Below are 20,745 nucleotides of genomic sequence, written 5' to 3'. Positions count from 1 at the left end.
GTGTAGCAGCCACAATGAATCAAGATCATGAGCTTTATTAACTGATCCAAGTCTATTCTTTCATCTTCTGTATTATTCAATTTGCATTGGTAATGCCCATTATTGTAATGCTGTTTTAGTTCAGTTCAGTTCAGTTCATTTTTATTTCAAACATTTCAAACATGTGCCTTCACAATCATTACAAAATATCATTCCATTATTTGTTTGAAAAGGAGTAGGCTGAAGTATTTACTTATTTGTCCCTACCCCCTCAAGTTTTACCATTCATTCATTTAATTTTTTTTGTCTTAAATTAAACAAACAACATATGAAACATATGAAGTAAAACAAAACATAACATACATAAATCAAAACAAGAAATTAGCAAGCCCCACCACAGTATAGTTTCTTTCATATGAAAAATACAAAATGTGTATATTTGCAGATACACAAGTTATGGAAAAACAACAAACCAAAACAAAACAAAATAACAAAAAAGAACCGCAACACCATTACCAGCTACATTACCGTCCTGGGTTAACCCCGTTTTCTTCATTCTTATACTTATTTAAAATTAGGTTTTTATATTTTACTTTAAACTGTTTTATGTTTTGACTGTCTTTTATTTCTTCTGTTAGACTGTTCCATAATTTAACTCCTGCAATTGAGATAGACATAGTTCTTAAAGTTGTTCTAGCACTTTGTATTCTTAAATTCCATTTCCCTCTTAAGTTATACCCACCTTCTCTTTCTATGAACAATTTACAGATTTCTTTGGGAAGCAATTTATTTCTTACTTTATACATTATCTGCGCTGTTTTAAGCTTCACCAAGTCTTGGAATTTGATAGCTTGCATTTTGACAAAGAGTGCATTTGTATGGTCCCTGTACCCTACATTATTTATTAATCTAATGGCCCTTTTCTGTATTATAGTTATTGTTTGTATGTTACTTTTTTAAGATGAGCAAAACTTTATTTTACTTTGGGTTAGATGGGATGAGTGATGGATGGAGGGAATTTTACTTCAGCCACAGAAATCCTAAATAGGAAGGAGGAGCAGAGTTACAGTGGATCACTATCCAGCAGGGAAACAAGATTTATTTCAATTTCTTGGGCAAAGAGTGAGATTTACGCAGTGGGCAAATTAGGGAGATGACACCATCAGATCCCGAGCCCTCCATGTGTTAATCAAGACACTGCTGCTGTGCTACATCCACAAATAATGAATAAATTAGGAGCTAAAGCTAAAAGGACAGTTTATTTGTACCATCTTCATGTGAACACATTCAAGAACATCACAGATGAAAGAAACATTAAAAACTTCCACACTACATAAAGCAAGAAAAATAGTTTTTCTTTCAGGTGATTTCAGAAAAAACAGAAACATCAAAAACCTCCAAGACTCTCTTTGAAAGAACTAAAAACCTTTATTCTCATGGTCCAATCATGAGTGAACTCCCCGATGAAGCCTTGTGTGCTAAAACATGTCAGAGTTTAAAGGTTAAACATGAGTTTCCAAAACGTTTTGCTGGAGAACAATGAACTATTTGACTGAGTTTCAATTATTTACAGACGAGCAAAACCAGGGCCCTGTTTCAGGAAGCCGGTTTAGTGGAAAAACTGAGTAAGTATACCCTGAGTTAACGAAAACTCTGGGTTTTCGGTTTCACAAAGCGAGTTCAGCTGAAGCCTGAGTGAGTCACTATGACGACACACGCCGTGAAGCTAACCTGCCCCCTAGCAGGTTTACTACAACTAACCCTGACTGTCTCCGCCCCTTTGTCGGAAACCTGACAGTAGGAAGTGTCGGACATGGCGTGCCCCTTCCTTGAAGAGCCGGTAGATCGTGAAGCCCAAATTCTCCGCAGAGCTCTCCGCCGGGAGAGAGTGATCAGAGCGCGTTTGGACATTTTATCATTTCCTGATGATTTTCTGTGTGAACGTTACCGTTTCTCAGCACAATCTATAAGTTATTTGGATAACATCCTCAGGCCATATATTACGCATGTGACACATCGTGGACATCCTCTCAGTTCTGTACATATTATTTGTATTGCACTTCGGTTTTTTGCAAACGGGAGCTTTCTGTATAATATTGGTGAAGCTGAGCACGTTTCCAAGGCTACCGTCTGTCGGGCAGTCAGGAATGTTACAGTTGCACTGAAACGTCTCCTGTACTCGTTTGTGGTGTTCCCCGGTCATAGACCCACAAGATTTATCAAAGAGGGATGCCACAAAATTGCAGGTATCAGGATGACCAAAACTTAATTCATGATGTGGTGCTACTTGGACTACTACTTAAATTTTACATTTATTTTCACGGTTCCCAGGCGTGATTGGCTGTACAGATGGCACTCACATTCCAGTCATTGCTCCTTCAGTAAATGAAGGAGACTATGTGAACAGGAAGTCTTTCCACAGCATTAATGTGCAGGTACATAGTTCCCTGTAGCATTTCAAACTAACAAATTATTTCATTATAGTAATGGATGCTAATTTGTGTTCTCTGCACTGTGAAGATCATATGTGATGCTGCCAACATTATCACAAATGTGGAAGCCAAGTGGCCAGGCTCTGTCCATGACTCACAAATATTCCGTGAATGTACACTGAGCACAAAATTTGGACATGGTGAGTTGAGAATACTTTAAAATATATAAAGACCAATTGCTTCAGGGACATTTGAACTGAAGTGTATCCTTCTGTCTTAGGAGAGTTCACTGGCTACTTGCTTGGTGATAGGGGGTATCCATGTTTACCCTATTTGCTTACCCCTTACCCTGACCCTGAACCGGGCCCACAGCAGCGATATAATCTGGCTAATTGCAGGACAAGAGCCAGAATTGAAATGACTATCGGAATGCTTAAGGCCCGGTTCCAGTGCCTGCAAAGACTCAGGGTCACCCCAGAAAGGGCATGTGACATTATTGTGGCATGTGTGATTCTTCACAACATTGCCACAATTAGAGGAGAACACTGTCCTTCTGAACCAAACATCAGCAGTGATCCAAACCATGAACATCCTGACCCTCCCACGGACATACAAGATGGAAGAGCAGTCAGAGACACCATATGTCACAATCATTTCCTTTGACCCATCACCTCAACATGTTGAAAGAAGAATAAACAGATTTTTTGTTCAACTGGCTTTATTGGTCACCTGTGTTTCCTGTACACAAAGTATTAAAAGATGTAAACCTCATAAAGTGTCTCTGTTGCTTCCTCCTCTGTAACAGCTGTCAATGTTTCTTCATTATTTTCCTGTAGTAAAGAAGTTAACAACATTGCTGTTCTACTGTAAACTCATATAATCTGTGGAGTATTACTCACAACTGCATGTTGGTCTGGCTCAACAGGAGGCTGCACCAGATGCAGTACACCATCACCATCAACTGATAGAATATGAGGTTTATACAGGTCACTTATAACTTACAAGGGACCAAATGGCAATTAACAAACATACCAATCACCTTACACTTCATTGTCATTATGCTCTCAAAGACAACCAAGACTGAGGGAAGGCAAAATCAGTAGGAAAATAACTTCACTACAAAATAATCCATTATGGTAAAGAGTTTATCAAATGAATGAGTAGCACTGCAAAGGTGACTGTGAAGAAAGGATGTATGCACATCATGTATTATTTTGAATTTACCCCCTATGTAGGCACTTGTGTCCAGTGTTGGTCAAGTTACTTGAAAAAAGTAATCAGTAACTAATTACTGATTACTCCCCCCAAAAAGTAATCCCGTTACTTTACTGATTACTTATTTTCAAAAGTAATTAATTACTTAGTTACTTAGTTACTTTTTAAAAACACGATTTACAACCTGAAGAGGTGATAAAGTGATAGATCTTTCAGCCCAATTCTACTTTTTCTACATAATCCATCATACAAAATGTAATCAAATGGAAAAGTCTCTTTTTTTAACTTGTTTTATCAGTTTTAATCTTTTAACTTTATGCATCAAGCAAAACACTTAATTATATGCAACATTCTCTGACTTGAATAAATTAGTTTAACATTTAAACCTATTTTCTACACATTCCAGCACATAAAATAAAATATTTTTTGTGTTTTCACTCACTCTTTCAAACAGATGCAAGTAAAACACAGCAGAAAATAAATAAAGTCAAAGACTCAGCGGTCCTTTTGCTCTATTTTCACCTGTAAAGCAGGAGCAGGGTAGGCGGAGGGTTACCCTGGTGTAGGTGTGCTGCGGTCAGTTGAAGAATCCGCGCGAGTGTCTCTGTGAGTTTCCCATCACGTCGTAGCTACTCGGTGCTTGCTCGGAAGTTTAGGGGTTTTTTTCGCTGTAAAAAGAAGTTTTCTTCCCACGCACGATGGACGCTAATGTTTTTGTCACTTTTTATGGAATCAAACTCAAAGTAAGGTCAGTACTTCCACACTTTAAACGCTGCACGCTCATACTCTCTCCCGCACTCGATATATTATCCATTGTTGATCTGCCCACAGCTGCTGTCACCAACGTCGCACTTGCTTACGTCACTGTCATGAGACATTCTCGCAAAAAAAATCACGGTTTTAGTAACGCAGTAACGCAGCGTTCCTACGGGAAAGTAACGGTAATCTAATTACCGATTTTGCAATAGTAATCCCTTACTTTACTCGTTACTTGAAAAAAGTAATCAGATTACAGTAACGCGTTACAAGTAACGCGTTACTGCCCATCTCTGCTTGTGTCTTGCGGGGTTATTGACTCAGAGGATGTCCCCGCAGAGATGCCTTCGGCCACAGGGCGCCCACTGTTTTGGCTGAGGGCCAACTGCTCAGCCTCTGTGAGTGGTGGTGGTGGAGGACCCCCACCTGTTTTTCGGGCCTCCGCTTTTTTTCTGTTGGCTATAACGGGCCACATTTGAGCATACAGAGTAAGCAAATATGTACTTGTAATGTGCTCAGATAATTTCAATAAGTGCTTACAGAAAGAAAATTAATGTAGCCTCTAACTGCAATTGATTTACATGGGACAAACAGACCAAGCACTGTGGCTCATAATACAATTACACCTTACCTGTTTGGACTATATTTTTATATTTCATTTTTACTTGCTGCCAGGAACGTTTGGGGCCTGTTGGGTTGCACCTGCGCTCACATCACATCACAAAATAAAATGTATAAAATAACAAATAAAATAACATATGATAAAATAACGTGTTAAATGGGTGGAAATCCCTCGATCAATGTTTAAATTAACACTCACGCATTGACTCTGTCGGCTATGTTTTGCCATGCATGCTCCCTTTGTTTTGCAGCTGAGGCTGTGTTACTTTTTTTCTGAGAAATTTGCATGTTATCGGCATATGCTGCCATCAGAATTTCGGCCTCAAGCGCTGTGAAATACATTGACCGCGCCTTCTTTCCCTCCGTCTCCATGGTGACTCGCTTAATCTGTGCTCCGCTTATCAGGGCTTTATGTATCCTCGTCCGCGCGCTTCACTTGGGGTTAAAGCAACTCCGCGTTGATTGAACTAATTGTTATCAGCCTTTCTGAAACCGAATATTCCGAGTTGGACAGTTCGGGGTTACTCAACCCTGAGTATCGTTTTTCACTCTGAGTTTTCTAAACCGGCTTCCTGAAACAGGGCCCAGGACAGAGAAAAAAGGACAAAACTGACTCAGTAAAACAACAGAAAATAAGATCCCATGTAAATCTGTATTATGTAGAAGTTCAGCCCAGCAACCAGTTCAGTTCAACACAAGTTTAAATGATTCTATCTGAACTCTGTGGAGCCTGATCTCAAGCTTTTTGAGTCTGACACTGAAACCAGAGGATCTTTCTGTCTCTTCAGATTCACTGTGATCCAGTGATGGGAGTGATTTCAGCCCTGAGTGATCACGCTGATGTTTGCACAGAGCAGACAATGAGGTGAATGTTTGGGCACATTGGTAACAGTGAAACAGTTTATTAGTAACGTGGGATCGTTTGTGTGTGGAGTATGAACTGAGATTCCTGAAGCTCTTGTCACACTGGTCACAGCTGTAGTTTCCTTCCATGTGTGTACGTTCATGATTGTTACGATTACCTGAATCTGAGAAGCTTCTGTCACAGTGTCTGCACTTGTATGGTTTCTCTCCTGTGTGGACTCGTTTGTGTCTTTTAAGCTTACATGCAGTGGTGAAGGATGACCCACACTGATCACAGAGGTGCTTTTTAACCCCACTGTGAATCAGTTCATGTGTTTTTAATCCACCTGATGTGGGGAAGCTTCTCCCACATTCTTTGCAGTATTTCAGTTTATCTCCAGTGTGTCTACGTTGATGTGTTTTTAGGTCTGCTTGGCAACTGAAAGTTTTTCCACAGAGGTCACAATGAAAGTCTTTCCCACCACCACAGTGATGACAGGGTTGAGAACTGGATCCATCTGTGTCGCTCTGCTTCTAAACAAAGACACAAAGACAGTGTAAGTCAGTCCTTCAACATTTTTATCCTGAACGTCGCCTGAAATAAAGAGCATCTCTGCAGACGTCCAATTACATTTGACTGTTTCAGTTAACACACTCAGTTTACTGGGCTGCAATAACTACAATACTACCACCATAATACTACAGTAATACTAAAATCATAACTGACATGAAAATCTGAATAATCAGAGCTGCTTTTCCATGCAGTTGAATTGCTAACATGCTAACACAGTTTAATGAGCAGAGTTGTTCCAAACAGTCAGGCTAAAATGACAAGATAACAATATAAATACATACCTCACAGTAACTGCACTTGTTGAGTCTCTTTCTGGTGTGGATCTGTTGGTGTAGTCTCAGGTAATGTGGAGCTTTAAAAGTCTTCTCACACAGGTCACATTTATAAGGTCGTCCCTCAGTGTGGATAAACATGTGTCGTTTTAACTGTGTGTCTGTAGCAAAGTATTTGCCACACTGTTCACAGCAGTACACATCATGTCTGGTGTGAATGCGTAGGTGTCTATTTAGGAACCCTCTCTGGCTGAAAGTTTTTCCACAGATGTCACAGCTGTACGCCTTAATTCCAGAGTGGGTAACTAGATGATTCTGTAAGCTGCTACTGCAATTAAAAGCTCTGCCACACTGATCACAGCTGTACGCTTTAACTCCACTGTGGATGAGTTGGTGTCTTTTTAGGTAACGCTTCAAGGAAAAAGACTTTCCACACAACTCACAGCTGAACGGTCTCTCTCCAGTGTGGATGACCTGATGCTGTTTTAGATGATCCTTCCTAGCAAACTCCTTCCCACACTCGTCACAGCTGTATGCCTTAATTCCAGAGTGGGTAAGTAGATGCTTCTGTAAGTTCCAACTGTGAGTAAAAGCTCTGCCACACTGATCACAGCTGTATGCCTTAATTCCAGAGTGGGTAACTAGATGACTCTGTAAGTTGCTACTGTGAGTAAAAGCTCTGCCACACTGATCACAGCTGTACGCTTTAACTCCACTGTGGATGAGATGGTGTGTTTTTAGGTAACCCTTCAAGGAAAAAGACTTTCCACACAAGTCACAGCTGAACGGTCTCTCTCCAGTGTGGATGACCTGATGGTGTTTTAGATTAGCCTTCAAAGTAAAATCCTTCCCACACTCGTCACAGGTGTGTTTTTTCTCTCTCTTTCTTCTGTGAGGTTTGTCGGCCTCCTGAGAGCGCTGACTTCTCGCTCCATGTTGGTCCTGCAGTGACAGAGATACAAACAGAGGCAGTGAGTGAAATGCAGTCGTGGAACAAACTCAACCTTCAAACTCCCTCCATTAACACTAGTTTTAAACCTGAAGGTGGAGTGTGGCACCAAACACCTTAAAGGTCTCTTATCCCCACCTGCTGGTAGTTCTAACACATTACATCCAACCTGCTGTTAAAAATAATTCATGACTGTTCAAACACTAAAATCATGCCCATCCCTCGTGATTGTACACACACACTTTTATATTATTTTATAATTTATATTATTTTGTTGTTTCCTATTACATATTTCTATATTTTGTATAGATTTATACATAATTATTCAGTGATATTAAATCCTATGTTTGTTTATTCAAAAAGAACCCCATTAGCTTCCATGTTGCTCGTCTTCCGTCAAATACAATCACATAAAATATTATACAATAAAGTGGATTCAAAATATCAACATGATTTGGGTCTTACATCCACAGTGAAGTTTCACAATTGTTAAAATATAAGCAATCAATAATAATAATAATAATAATAATAATAATAATAATAATAATAATAATAACAACAACAACATTGAGGCACATTACACAAATTTCAAAAACAAACCATCTCTTACAATATTTACAACAACTAAAAGTTCTGTAAATCAGCTTTTAAATGTTCATTGAAGTTTTGAATAGTTGCTAATAATTCTCTAATTTTATAAGGCAATTTATTCCACTTAAACGTTGCTCTAAATATAACAGTTTTACAAAAAGTTACTTTTAACTCGAGCATTTACTAAATTGCAGTTTGTTGAAAACTGTGTAATATCATTATGTATTTCATCTGGATACTGCAGCTGAGCAGAAATAAATGTGGTGTGTTTAACAGAATTGCTTTCTTTATAAATACAAGTAAGCCATAGAATATTTTAGCCTGGAAGCCAAGAAAGTTGATTATGCATTTTATCAATATTATTATAGTATGAACATCTTAACACTAATCTGGACGCCTTATTCTGGACTAACTGAAGTCTGTGTAGATCTGTCTTATTAGCTGCTGACCAAATGATTGAACAATACTTCAGATGAGACATTACTAGTGCATTAATGACATCTTTCATAACTGAAGAAGTGATACACAAAGAGCATTTCATAGCCATAGCTATGCCTTGTCCCATTTTCTTAATAACAGAGTCGATGTGCTGAGACCATGAAAGGTGGTGATTTATGGTAACTTCTTATGAGCGCCTGCAATCGTTCTGGTGCTGTGACATAAAAACAAACGCTGACCCGAGACTCTGGCACACAGTTTTGCCTCTTTTGATCATTTTAATGTGTGATTAGTGCACAATCAGGGTGCCTTTCATGTAGGGCTGGGCTATATCATACCGTTCACAGTAATACCGGTATAATGTTGGGCAACGATAAGAAAATGAAATATCACGATAGAATATGGGTAAAACGCGCATGCGCAGTGCCTTTGTTTTCACACGCACATGGAGGAAAAAACATGGCGGTGACGGAGAATTAGAAGGGTGAAAGCGGATCGTTGAATGAAACAGATGAACCAGAATTGGTTTGTAAAAATGCTTCAACTTCAGTGGTGTGGAACTGGTTTAGCTTTCGTACGTCAGATACACAACAAACTCTATTTGTGGTAGGACATGCTAGCAGGCCGTCGTTATTACCGTGTTTTTTGTGGAGTTGTAAAGTATTTTGTCTAGTGTCAATTATATCATCAGCTACATCGTTATCGCAAATTTTCAAACGTATATCGTGATAAATATTTTTGGTCATATCGCCCTGCTCTGTCTGTCACCTTCTGTGTTGAGCTCATTGTTTTCTCTGTAGTGGCTGAGCTGAGTTCAAGTAGCTGAAAATGTTCCTCTGCTGCTCCGTCAGACTCTTCTCCTCCTGCTGATCAGCTGGGACACAAAACAGATCTTTGTTAGGCTCCACACTGCACTGAAGAGTCAAAGTGTCTCATATGTTCAACAAATTTTTGCTTCCCGAGGTGTGCAAACAGACACAAAAGGTTTGAGCACCGATACCAGATTTAGCAGTATGCAGACCAGTAGCAGGAGAGACTGAGGCCTGTTATTAGAATCAAATGCCCAGTGGGCCGACACACCGATTTGCAACGTTAAGACAAAGACAGCTGTGTTTTATCCTGGAATACATTTATTTTACATTTTCTTGAAATGTTTTTCATTATAGCACTTTTACCTCCAACTAGGGGTGCAACGATACACAAAATTCACAGTTCAGTTCTGTTCGATACTTTGGTGTCACGGTTCGATATTTTTTCGATACAAAAAAAAAAGTTCATGCCTTTTTAATTAGTCATTTATTAACATTATAAATATATATTTTAACTCAAAAGTACAGTTTTTAAATTTAATGTTGATGAAACAACAAAAATAAATAAATAAATCTGATTGAGGAATCACTCATCTTTGGAAAAGAGAGTTTATTACAGAGAAATGGCTCTTTCCAAAATAAAAGCTATTCTATACGCTTCTTCTGGGCTATACTCTCAGCAGCATATTAAACATATCAGGTCCCCATAAGGAGAATCATGTGCTAACGGCTGCCTAAATGACTCTGGTAACGTTTGTGGCATGCGTGCTTGTTGTTTTTGTCTGCTTCCACTTATCTTTGCACTAGGATGATGTCGGCATAAATGTGTAGTCATATTCGTTGTGTTCCCACTAGTGCTGTCAGCGTTAAACTCGTTAAAATGACGTTAACGCCATAACGCTGCAAATCTCCCTTAACGAGTTACCATGGATCGTGTGCGTGGGGCTGGACGGCATCAACATGTTAACGAGCTAACGGCGATAACGCACTAGTTCCCACCAATTGAGCATTGCGTGGCACATCGGACATACTGTTTCACTTTTGTCCATGACGCGCTTACCATCAGGGTCATGCTTCACATGAACATCACGATAGTTTCAAACGCCAGATCTGAATGAAGGTGGGGGAGGTTCAATTTCAGGTAGCGTTGAGGCAGTTGCCATATTGCAACGAGCTTGGCTTCTGTCTTGCTAGCTTGCGCTGCGCTCAGTGGATCTGCACTCGACAGTGCAGCCTAGGCGGGGTAATCGAACACAGATCTACTGAGCGCTCAACACACAGCATCGTTGGAAGAAAAGTTGATAAAACAAATAAAAGATTTTGTATTGTTCGATACATATGCATACCGAACCGAAAGCACTTTATCGAACGTATTTGTTTGTTTTGTTTTTTTAAAAACACACTCCCTTCACCTCTTCTACATTCTTATGTTTCTCCCAGAGCAGATCTGAGGGGCAGCCCCTCAGTCATACACATATACTTTTAATCTCACCCTTAAGGGGTGGTCCCCAGGAGTTTCACAGCATGGTTTAGAACAGTGGTTCTCAAACTGTGGTACACATACCACTAGTAGTACTTAGTCTCTCTCTGGTGGTACACGGAAAACCTCAATTTTTTTTTTAAAGACTAAACAATATGTAATTGTGGAGGTATGCAAAGATGACACAAGCGTTCCCGGGGCTCTTCTGGGAGAGAGAGTGTACCAGAAAACGTCTCCCTGAGCATGAGTCCTCTATAAAGAGCAGCTTATTGCCAGTGGTTGCGGCCACTCCTGCAAGTGAGTAGTAACCCTTTGCAGCCAGCAACAGTGAATTGGTAAAGCCAGCTGTCGGAGGAAGACTTGAGTGAAGAGGAATCCGCCTTCATCTGTCTCTAGCAAGGACAGTGTGCTCTACATGAGCTCAAGAGCAATACCGTCACCCAGACCCGAGAGAGAGGGGTTTCTCAGTCCGAGGGAGTAGCGCCGTAGACGTGGACAAAATTGTTGGTACCCTTCAGTCAATGAAAGAAGAACTGACCAGGGTGTCACTGCAGTTTGTCACACTGCGCACGCGCAAACACAAATGTCAGCGAAAAAGACGGCACAGCACATGTGTGATCTGGACACAAGCGATGGGAGCACAACTTGTAGAACTTTGGAAAGCTCATTCGAGCCTTTTCGATGTGGCCTCACAAAATTATCACGACCACAACAACCGTGAAAATAGTTGGATCTACACTGCTGCTCAATCACAGCTGCCTGATCAATGTTTTTCATTAGCAATTTAGCAAAGTTGATGGTGGTGGTGTGTCTGTGTGAGTGAAAGACAGAGAGGGAGAGCGAGCGACAGGATTTCTGTTATAACCTTCATTTTATGGACGCACAGTGTGAGCACTCGGGTCGCATCAGAGCATCGGGCCGTATAGTGTGAGACCCTGCACCGTGACCTATGAACTTCTAACCCCTGCGAGTCAACGTACAGTTTGAGTAGGAGCTGAATCGCGCGACTGAAAAAATCACAGTGTCTGCCCAGCATTAGCCCACGTATACTACGCGATGCACGACGCACGATGAAGGCCAAAATCGGGCCGATCGCCAAAACGGTCGCACGACTCAAAAATCGGCTCAAAATGGGCCAAAAATCGCACAGTGTAAGCCCAGCATAAGCCCAGCATTACACACACAGCTGTGGTTTCCTGTTTTGCTACACTCTGGAGAGCCTCGCCTTTAACGGTCTTCTCTCACAGAGAGCAACAGAAAGCGTCCTTCAGAAAACTTCGATAAACTCAAGATTGACTGAACAGTTCAAAGTTACCTTGACACTTACCTTTAGATGTGAGAGGTAGTGATGTGTCGAAGCTTCGAAGCGTGTCGAGTAATCTCGGGGGAATTTTTGTGAAGCGCGTATCGAGGCTCGCTTTGATTACGTATGCAGTGACGTTCAAGGCCTCGTGGGCAGTCCGTACCACGTGACTGATTCAGGAACTGGCTCGCCGGTTCGCGCCAGATTCGAAATAAAATGGGCAGCAAAACACAGCTGATTCCCTCATCACGCTGTGTTGTGGAATTGGATTACCTACGTGCTACACAGTTACTTGAGCATTTCTTCTTCGATGGAACCAGCAAGGAAGAGATTTTTTTTCTCTTCTAATAAAGTATGCACACAGTAATAAATATCACAACTGATAAGTACCATAATATAAATAAACAACACTACAGATCCTATAATGTCTTTTAGTTTATTAAAAAGTGGAGCGCCACACAGTTTGTGTCATTATCCAGATGTACATAAGCATGATTACACAGTTACTAGGGGTGGGTTTTGATTATCGATTAAAATCGATTCTAGCTTGGATAACGTGATATTGATTCATTAAAATCCTGAATCGATTTTTAATATAAATTTATTTTGCCCCAAACGCCAGAATCTCAGGTTAAACCTCACTAAATTTCAACAACCACCAAACAGCTAAAACAGTAAATGACAGCAGATACACGCACTGGCGTGCACAGATAGAGACGAGGTGGTGCTGAAGCACTTGCCCTTTTGCCCTCAGTCCAAAAAAGTGCCCTTTTGAAAGACGTGATTTTTTTTTTTTTTTAAAGCTGCGCGATTTAAAAAGGTGTGAAAATAATGGCTTGATTTGTGCCCCTTCTTCAAAGACACCCGAACCCTGTCGCTTTTTCACTGTCACCGTGTCACGTGAACACGCTCGCAGTTCATTTGTTGTGAGGCGTGTAGCAGCGGCATGACATAGGAGTACTTGGAGTAGGCATAGTAGGCTAACTATAGCGACTGGGAGCCACGGCGGACAACACGGCAGCTCTTTCCCTTCCCAACCAGTCAGGTAACCCATGAATCGAGTGAAATTATTCTGTTTGCCCTCTAAGACCAACCTGCAATTGTTTTGTTGTGAAGTAGCCTGTCAGAAACTGCACATGACAAACTTTGCCAGCTTACCCCTCCATCCATCCATATGGATAAACAAAAAAACGACACATTTAAAATGTAACCTAAACCATTTAGGCAACCCCCACTCTCCATCAATTCTGACCTTTTTGCATACACTATTGAAAATATCACGTTATGCTATAGGCTACATGCCGTTAGGCAGAGGGCTCTTTTGAGCCCATTTTTCGTTACAAATTTTAGGATGATCTCACGGAAATCTGTGAATAAATACAAAGTTTTCAAACTGAAGTCAGTGACGGGAAGACATCACACTTTTTAGAGATGGAACTGCAGAAAAACCTAAAACCTTGACATGATTATGAATAATAGAATTATGGACGTTTCTCCGTTTTTGTGGATTAGCCTTTCCATAACTAACATCAACTACTGTCCTACTTTGGTAAGATTGAAATTAATGTCTTTGACTGTCTTTAGTAGGTGTCTCCTGTGAGAAAGTTAGAACACCGTCCAACTGTCTAAAGATGCAGTCTTTAGCCTAACTGGTTGTTACTGACTCAGCGATGCTCGCAGACATTTACGCACTGTGTTGTGACCTGATTGTGACAGAACAGTGACGTTGTTATTGGTAGTTTGAAGGGTACGGTGTTGGGGGTGGTGCATGTTAAAAGTTTTGAGAAGCACTGGTTAGACATGTTAATTTTTTTTTGGTGTAACATATTGGCAACATTAACACATTAATTTGCTAAAGGAAAAATAGGCAGTTCCCAATTGCCTGTGAAAACGACCATTCTGCCCTGTTCTTGTAATGACCACAGTCAGTCTTATTCGTTCTCATACATTTTGGTCTATTTATTTACTAATTTCAGCAAGCATAATGCCTAGGAAAGAGAGGCTGAGAAAGGAGAAAGAAAGGGATCTACAACAGGCAGCCCAGGGAAGCAGTTCTCTGCTCTCCTGGATGAAAGCAAAGGAAAATGAAGATGAAAGGGCAGAGTCAAGGGCAGAGTCAGGTTCTATTTTAATGTTTTAATGTAACCTGCTCCTTGCAGTTAATTCTATTGAAAAATCTTAAAAGCTGTTCACACTTAGTTTTTAATGAACTTAATCAGCAGGCATTGAGCTAACTATTATTTTGTACCTACGAAAGTTATTTCTATGTTACAAGACTTGCAGTATGGGTTATTATTAAAACTATCTGTTTAAGCTTATTATTATGATAAATAATAATACTATTATTATTATTATTGTTCCATTGTAGTCAGTCACAGCAGGGAAGCAGCTCTATGCCATCTACCAGCATAGCAGAAGAGGGAGATATAGAAACAGATGAAGCCGCGACCAATGCAGCAACAGGTTCAGTTAGGCCTACAGACACTGATGTAGTGCTCTCTGAAGACCACAATGAGGAAGAACAGATCGATCACATAATGTCAAAGTTAGCAGCTTTATAATACCCAACAGATCCAACACACATCCATACATTTAAAATAAAGCGCAATGACAGATACGTTTCAATGTGCTGCAATGTGGGCCCATGTCAGCCTGATATACCTTACCCAAAAACTGAGGGGAGATCATTCCAGAAACAGTGGTTTTCTGCTAATGTGTGGCTGGAATACTCACCCACTGCTAATTCAATGCATTGTTTTAGTTGTCGGCTTTTCCTCTCGGATGAAAAATATAAAAGCAGAACAGCCTGGACAACTGATGGCATCAGAAAGTGGAGTACTGCTCTTGAAAAAATCAAACAACACTCCAGCGCAGAGATGCACATGACAAGCATGGTTAGATGGATCAATTTCCAGAAAAAGGCCCTTCAGTCTGCATTTGATGTTTCAGACGTAAAAGGGGTGGAAGTTAGAGAGCGAGAGAGGCAGACAAACAAAGAAATCCTGACAAGATTAATTGACCTAACAGTGTATCTTGCACGTCAGGGACAAGCATTCCGAGGTCATGATGAGAGTGAGTCCAGTGATAACCGTGGCAATTTTCATGAATTAGTCAATGTATTTTCCCGCTACGATAGTGTGCTGAAAATGCATTTGGAAAAAATTGCCACAGTTAAAGCCACCAAGACAAGGCCCCAGGTGTCACTGCTTTCCAACAGAAGTCAAAATGACATCATTGCAGCACTAGGAACTTACATCAGGAAGGAGATACAACGTGAAATAAAAGAGGTTGAAATGTATTCCATTCTACTTGATGAAACCTCTGATGTTTCACACAAAGAGCAAGTGTCATTTGTTGTGCGATATTTTCATCATATGCAAATAAAGGAGAGATTCATCGAAGTGTGCAATGTTGATACAACTACAGGCCAGGAGCTGGAGAATACAGTGTTCTTGCTTCTGCAAAAGAATGGCCTAGAGATGAAGAACATGTATGGTCAAGGCTATGATGGAGCAGCCAACATGAGTGGCATGTATAAAGGTCTCCAAGCTAGAATCCGTGCACACAATGAGAAGGCCCTCTATGTGCACTGCAAAGCCCATTGCCTCAATTTGGTACTAGTGGAGGCATCAAAGTCCAGCAAGCATTTTGTGACATTTTTCAACTTGGTGGAGAAATTGTATGCCTTTTGCTCAGGCTCCCCAAAGCGTCATGCTGCCTTGGTCAAATTTCAGGAGTCTCTCTTTCCTGGACAACGTGTTATGGAGCTCCAGCAGCTGTCAGATACTCGATGGGCTTGCAGGGAAAAAGCACTGAAGGCACTTCAGAGAAATTTTGATGCTCCTTGATGACATCAGTGACAGTGACCCACCTAACCTGGCCCAAGGTGATGCTCAGATGTACAGAAATGCCATTAATTTTATGTTCATTCTCTGCATGGAAATCACCACACCAGTATTCGAAGTCACTGCTTTGGCATCAGATTCTCTGCAGGAAGAAGGGTTGGACCATTCCACTGCCTACAAGGTAATTGATGGTGTGCTTCACACATTGCAAACCATGAGGTCTGAGGAGAAATTTGGAGAGATATTTAGATGTGCATCAGAGAAGGCAGAGAGTTTCAACATTCCAGTACCTACCGTGGTGCCTGGTCAGGAGAGAAAGCGGAAAGTTCCAGTGTGTTTCCAACACAGCACCACAGTGTCTCAAGTAGGTGCTCAGTTTGAGTCAGTGGAGGCATATTTCAGGAGTGGTGTATATTTCACCTTTCTGGACATCATGACTGGGGAACTGAACAGGAGGTTCAAAGGGGACAATACTGGAAGCCCAACGGCCAGAATCATTCAGTCCTTCCAGCCCTTAACTGTGCATGCTAACTGGGTAGGCCCACCAAACCTAGAAGCCATTGAAGCTGTCCACATCCTCTGTGAATTCTATGGAGAAGATGAGGACCAGCTCAAAACAGAATTAAAGGTCTTCCACTCCAGCTTTAGTTCAAAAGACCTCAGAGAAATATTTCTGATACTGAGGGAAAACAATGGCCAGCTGATCTTTCCTGCCTTTGTCAAAATGATTCAGATCTACGGAACACTACCAGTGACAACTGCGACAGTTGAAAGATCTTTTTCAAAGCTAAAAATAATCAAAAATAAACTAAGAAGTTTGTGTGGAGAAGAAAGGTTGTCTGATCTCCTCTTGTTGGCCATTGAGAAAGATGTGGAGATCAATTACAACGAGGTCATCAACATCTACAAAGACATGGCACCAAGAAGGATGCTTCTTTAGAGCAGTACACTCCATTTAATGGACACTTGAGAATATGTATGTATATAGTTTAGAGTTGGATACAGATTTTATCTTTTTGTGGTGTGATTTTTGATTTTTAGAGAATGTTTTGAAATAAAAGTCAAATTGCATTTAACCTGTGCGATTTTTTTATTATAAAAAGAAAAGGTTTTCCACATATGCAAAAAGTGCCCTTTTTTCCCCCTGGAGCACTTGCCCCCCAAAATGTCTGTGCACGCCACTGGATACACGTAGGCTATTATGCACAAAGACGTAAACACAAAGCGCGGACCCGCTGACACATCAGAATCAGTGAGATGTGGCCTTTCTCACCCGACAGCACGGACACGGTTAGGGCCGAAATCCGACAGCTCGCTGGTTCTGATCTGTCGGCGGGCCTTGTGTTTTACGCCCTTTTTGCGCTGATTCTGAAGCTGTAGGTTTTACCTCTCCAAACAATATTGACTGAACCAGCAGCAAAAGAAGATCCAAACTACGCTTCACATAAACATAGCCATGAATTCCCTCTGACTTTTGCTATTTTGCTTCCACCACAATAAAATCACACTTCATGCACAGCTCGTGGTCTCTCTCTGTACTCCAAGAACAGTTTCCCGTCTAAAAATCAGTTTTCTGCATTATTCACTTGCTTGTTATGCACAAGTCTACCGTTGTTTACAGCGCTGTCGGTCGCTGTTTTTTTCCCTTTTACTTACTTCCAAAAAGAAAACCTAATTTCTGCTGTTCAGTAGGCTACTGAACAAATGTAAACTTTTTAAAATTATGCAAAATGCAAAACGCTTAGCCGTGTCTCTAAACCTCTGTAACTTTTCTCTGCTTCACTTCAGCAGCATCAGGTAATGTTCATATGTTGATTAATGGTTTTCTTTCGTTTTTGATCTACTGCAGAATATTTTTATAAAATCGTTTTTCTGTTTTAGCCTCAGCTACTTTGATACAAAGGCATCTGCTGTGATGCTTACACCTTTGATAAAGTCTCGCAAATCTCATCTTTCTTTTTATAGATATAAAAATATGGAAATGTACTGATCCGTGATCTGAATTATAACATTTCTGACTGTCTGAGGAAAAATTTACCCAGATCGGATCGAATCGATTCTAGAAATCAGTGACGATACCCAGCTCTAACAGTTACACAATCATACCAAAACTCTGTCCTGATAGGTTCCACTTTCTCTTTTGTATCAGACATACTGAGACAATATTCGGGATAAATAATCATGAAAACAATTTATTTATTCAGTTTAGCGGTTTACACGTCACATCATTATAATCACAGAGCTTGTTTCACTTGAATCGTCCACTTGATGGCGAAGTAGAGCAAATGAATCATCACAATGCTTCGAACCATGAGTCGACCAGTTGGATGAAAGCTTCAGTTCATCACGGGGCTTTATATCACCATCACTAGTATTTTGGTCCTAAACCATTCAGAGCTTTATAGACCAGCATCAGAACTTCAAAGTCTATCCTCTGACGGACAGGCAGCCAGAGTAAAGACCTCAGAGCTGGACTGGTGTGGTCCACTTTTTTGGTCTTAGTGAGGACTCGAGCAGCAGAGTTCTGAATGAGCTGCAGTTGTCTGACTGATTTTTTAGGTAGACCTGTAAAGATGCTGTTACAGTAATCAAGCCTACTAAAGATGAATGCATGGACTAGTTTTTCCAGGTCCTGTTGAGACATCATAACAGTACTTACTTTTAAACGTTTACTCTTTGGCCGCTCCGCTTCCACCGTTTTTTTCGGCAAAATTATCCACATCCACCGCCGCGCTATGCAATCTGGGATATGTTGGGCCACGAAGTCTACACCGACACATCTTTAAAATTCAGGGAAATGAAGGACACATTTGAGGGCCGCATTTCGAGCAGCCTTTGGGATACAGCCCAGGAGTGACATGTTTAGCCACATGTTCTCCTTAAGTTGCTGGCTGTCTGAGTGGTGTCCAAGAAACGATGTGGGCTTCATAGATAATTGGCAAACCTTCTGGAGGAAACCTGGTCTTGTTAGGAGAGACGGCATCCATCCCACTTTGGATGGAGCAGCTCTCATTTCTAGAAATATGGACACATTTATTAAACCCCCTAAAATATGACTATCCAGAGCTGGGACCAGGAAGCAGAGTTGCAGTCTTACACGCCTCTCTGCAGCTTCTCTCCTCCTGAAACGACAGCTTCAACACATAATCTGTTATTAGACTATTAAATATTTCACTTTAATGTTGTAACTATGCGGTCACTTCTGTCTTTACAGAAAATAATATTTTCCAGTTACAGAAATCATGAAATGCAAACTAAAGTGTTACTGTTGCTATATGCATTTTATATAAATAATTGATGATGGTGCTGACATGAAGGAAGAGAAAGTTACAGGTTGCATCCTTTGAGTTTGTCTCTGTGCCTTTGGGCGATTTTCAGAAGGACAGATGTTTCTGTTCAATTCTTAAATCCATTTTTTCAAACACAAACACTATTTTAAAGCTTTTAAAGAGTAAAATAATAATGATAATTATAATAACAGTAATAAAAACAAAAGCTCTCAGATCCATCAAACCAAGCAGCAGAGAGAACAACAAGTGAAGATAAAACTTTAACCTTGTAGACTTCATTATGTTCCAGCTGCTCTACAGACGCTGTGACCTCGAACTTAAGCAGGTCGTAAAGTATGTGCAGCTCAATAACTTCATAATTACACCCTGTGGTATTTAGGCAGCAGAACAACTAAGAATAACAACTACAAATAATGTTTTTAGGTTTCTGTTGTACTGCAAGGTTCTGTACAGGAGAAACAAACCAAGAGCAAATATTACGTCTCATTTAATTTAGAAATCAGTCCAATAACAAGGTGTGTAACATCTAGCAGGGTGACAGAAAAACCCAGGGTAACTTCTAAGGACCTCAATGTCTCTCCCACATTGCGTTTTTTAAACATGTTTCCATTTGTCACTTCAGTCTTTACTCTGAAATACAGGAAGAGAAATCGTGGCTGAAACAACTTCTCATGAAACCAGGGGTGTGGTCCAACAGTCAGTTTGGTGAGGAAGGCTCCTAACTGAGAGAAGTGACCCAGAAGTATCTGTGTAGCAGCCACAATGAATCAAGATCATGAGCTTTATTAACTGATCAAAGTCTATTCTTTCATCTTCTGTATTATTCAGTTTGCATTGGTAATGCCCATTATTGTAATGCTTTTTTAAGATGAGCAAAACTTTCTTTTACTTTGGGTTAGCTGGGATAAGTGATGGATGGAGGGAATTTTACTTCAGCCACAGAAATCCTAAACAGGAAGGAGGAGCAGAGTTACAGTGGATCACTATCCAGCAGGGAAACAAGATTTATTTCAATTTCTTGGCCATGAGTGAGATTTACTAAGTGGGCAAATTAGGGTGACGATACCGTTCAAGAGTGATCTATTAATAGTGCACCAATTTACATTCAGAGATGCATGCAGCCAGTTCAACCAGTGACGTTTTGGTATAAGGGATAAATCTTCTGACCGAACCTGCTGGGACTGTGTGAGGTCCTGAGGCTAAGAGTAAGGATTTATCCACAGGAGAGCTGCGTTCTTACAAACCATCCCACTGTGTAAACCTGACATCTGTGGAACAGCTGAGCTGTATGATGTGTACAAGGACACAAAACATTATTTACCATCAGATCCCGAGCCCTCCATGTGTT

At 40.6% G+C, this 20,745-nt stretch overlaps 1 protein-coding gene across 1 annotated transcript; it reads right to left on the bottom strand.

The window, feature by feature from the left end:
* Positions 1-124: 124 nt before the first annotated feature.
* Positions 125-12,382, bottom strand: LOC143420427 (uncharacterized; the record flags this gene model as incomplete). Its single annotated transcript, XM_076888588.1, has 3 exons — positions 125-6,380; positions 6,702-7,634; positions 12,287-12,382. Coding segments are annotated over 3 exons (1,722 nt in total), but the record flags the coding sequence as incomplete, so codon positions are not given.
* Between the last annotated feature and the right edge of the window lie 8,363 nt (positions 12,383-20,745).

This window comes from Maylandia zebra, linkage group LG9, assembly GCF_041146795.1.
Source record: "Maylandia zebra isolate NMK-2024a linkage group LG9, Mzebra_GT3a, whole genome shotgun sequence".
In the NCBI taxonomy this organism is placed as follows: Eukaryota; Metazoa; Chordata; class Actinopteri; order Cichliformes; family Cichlidae; genus Maylandia; species Maylandia zebra.
This window is presented reverse-complemented; position numbering and strand designations above follow the sequence as displayed.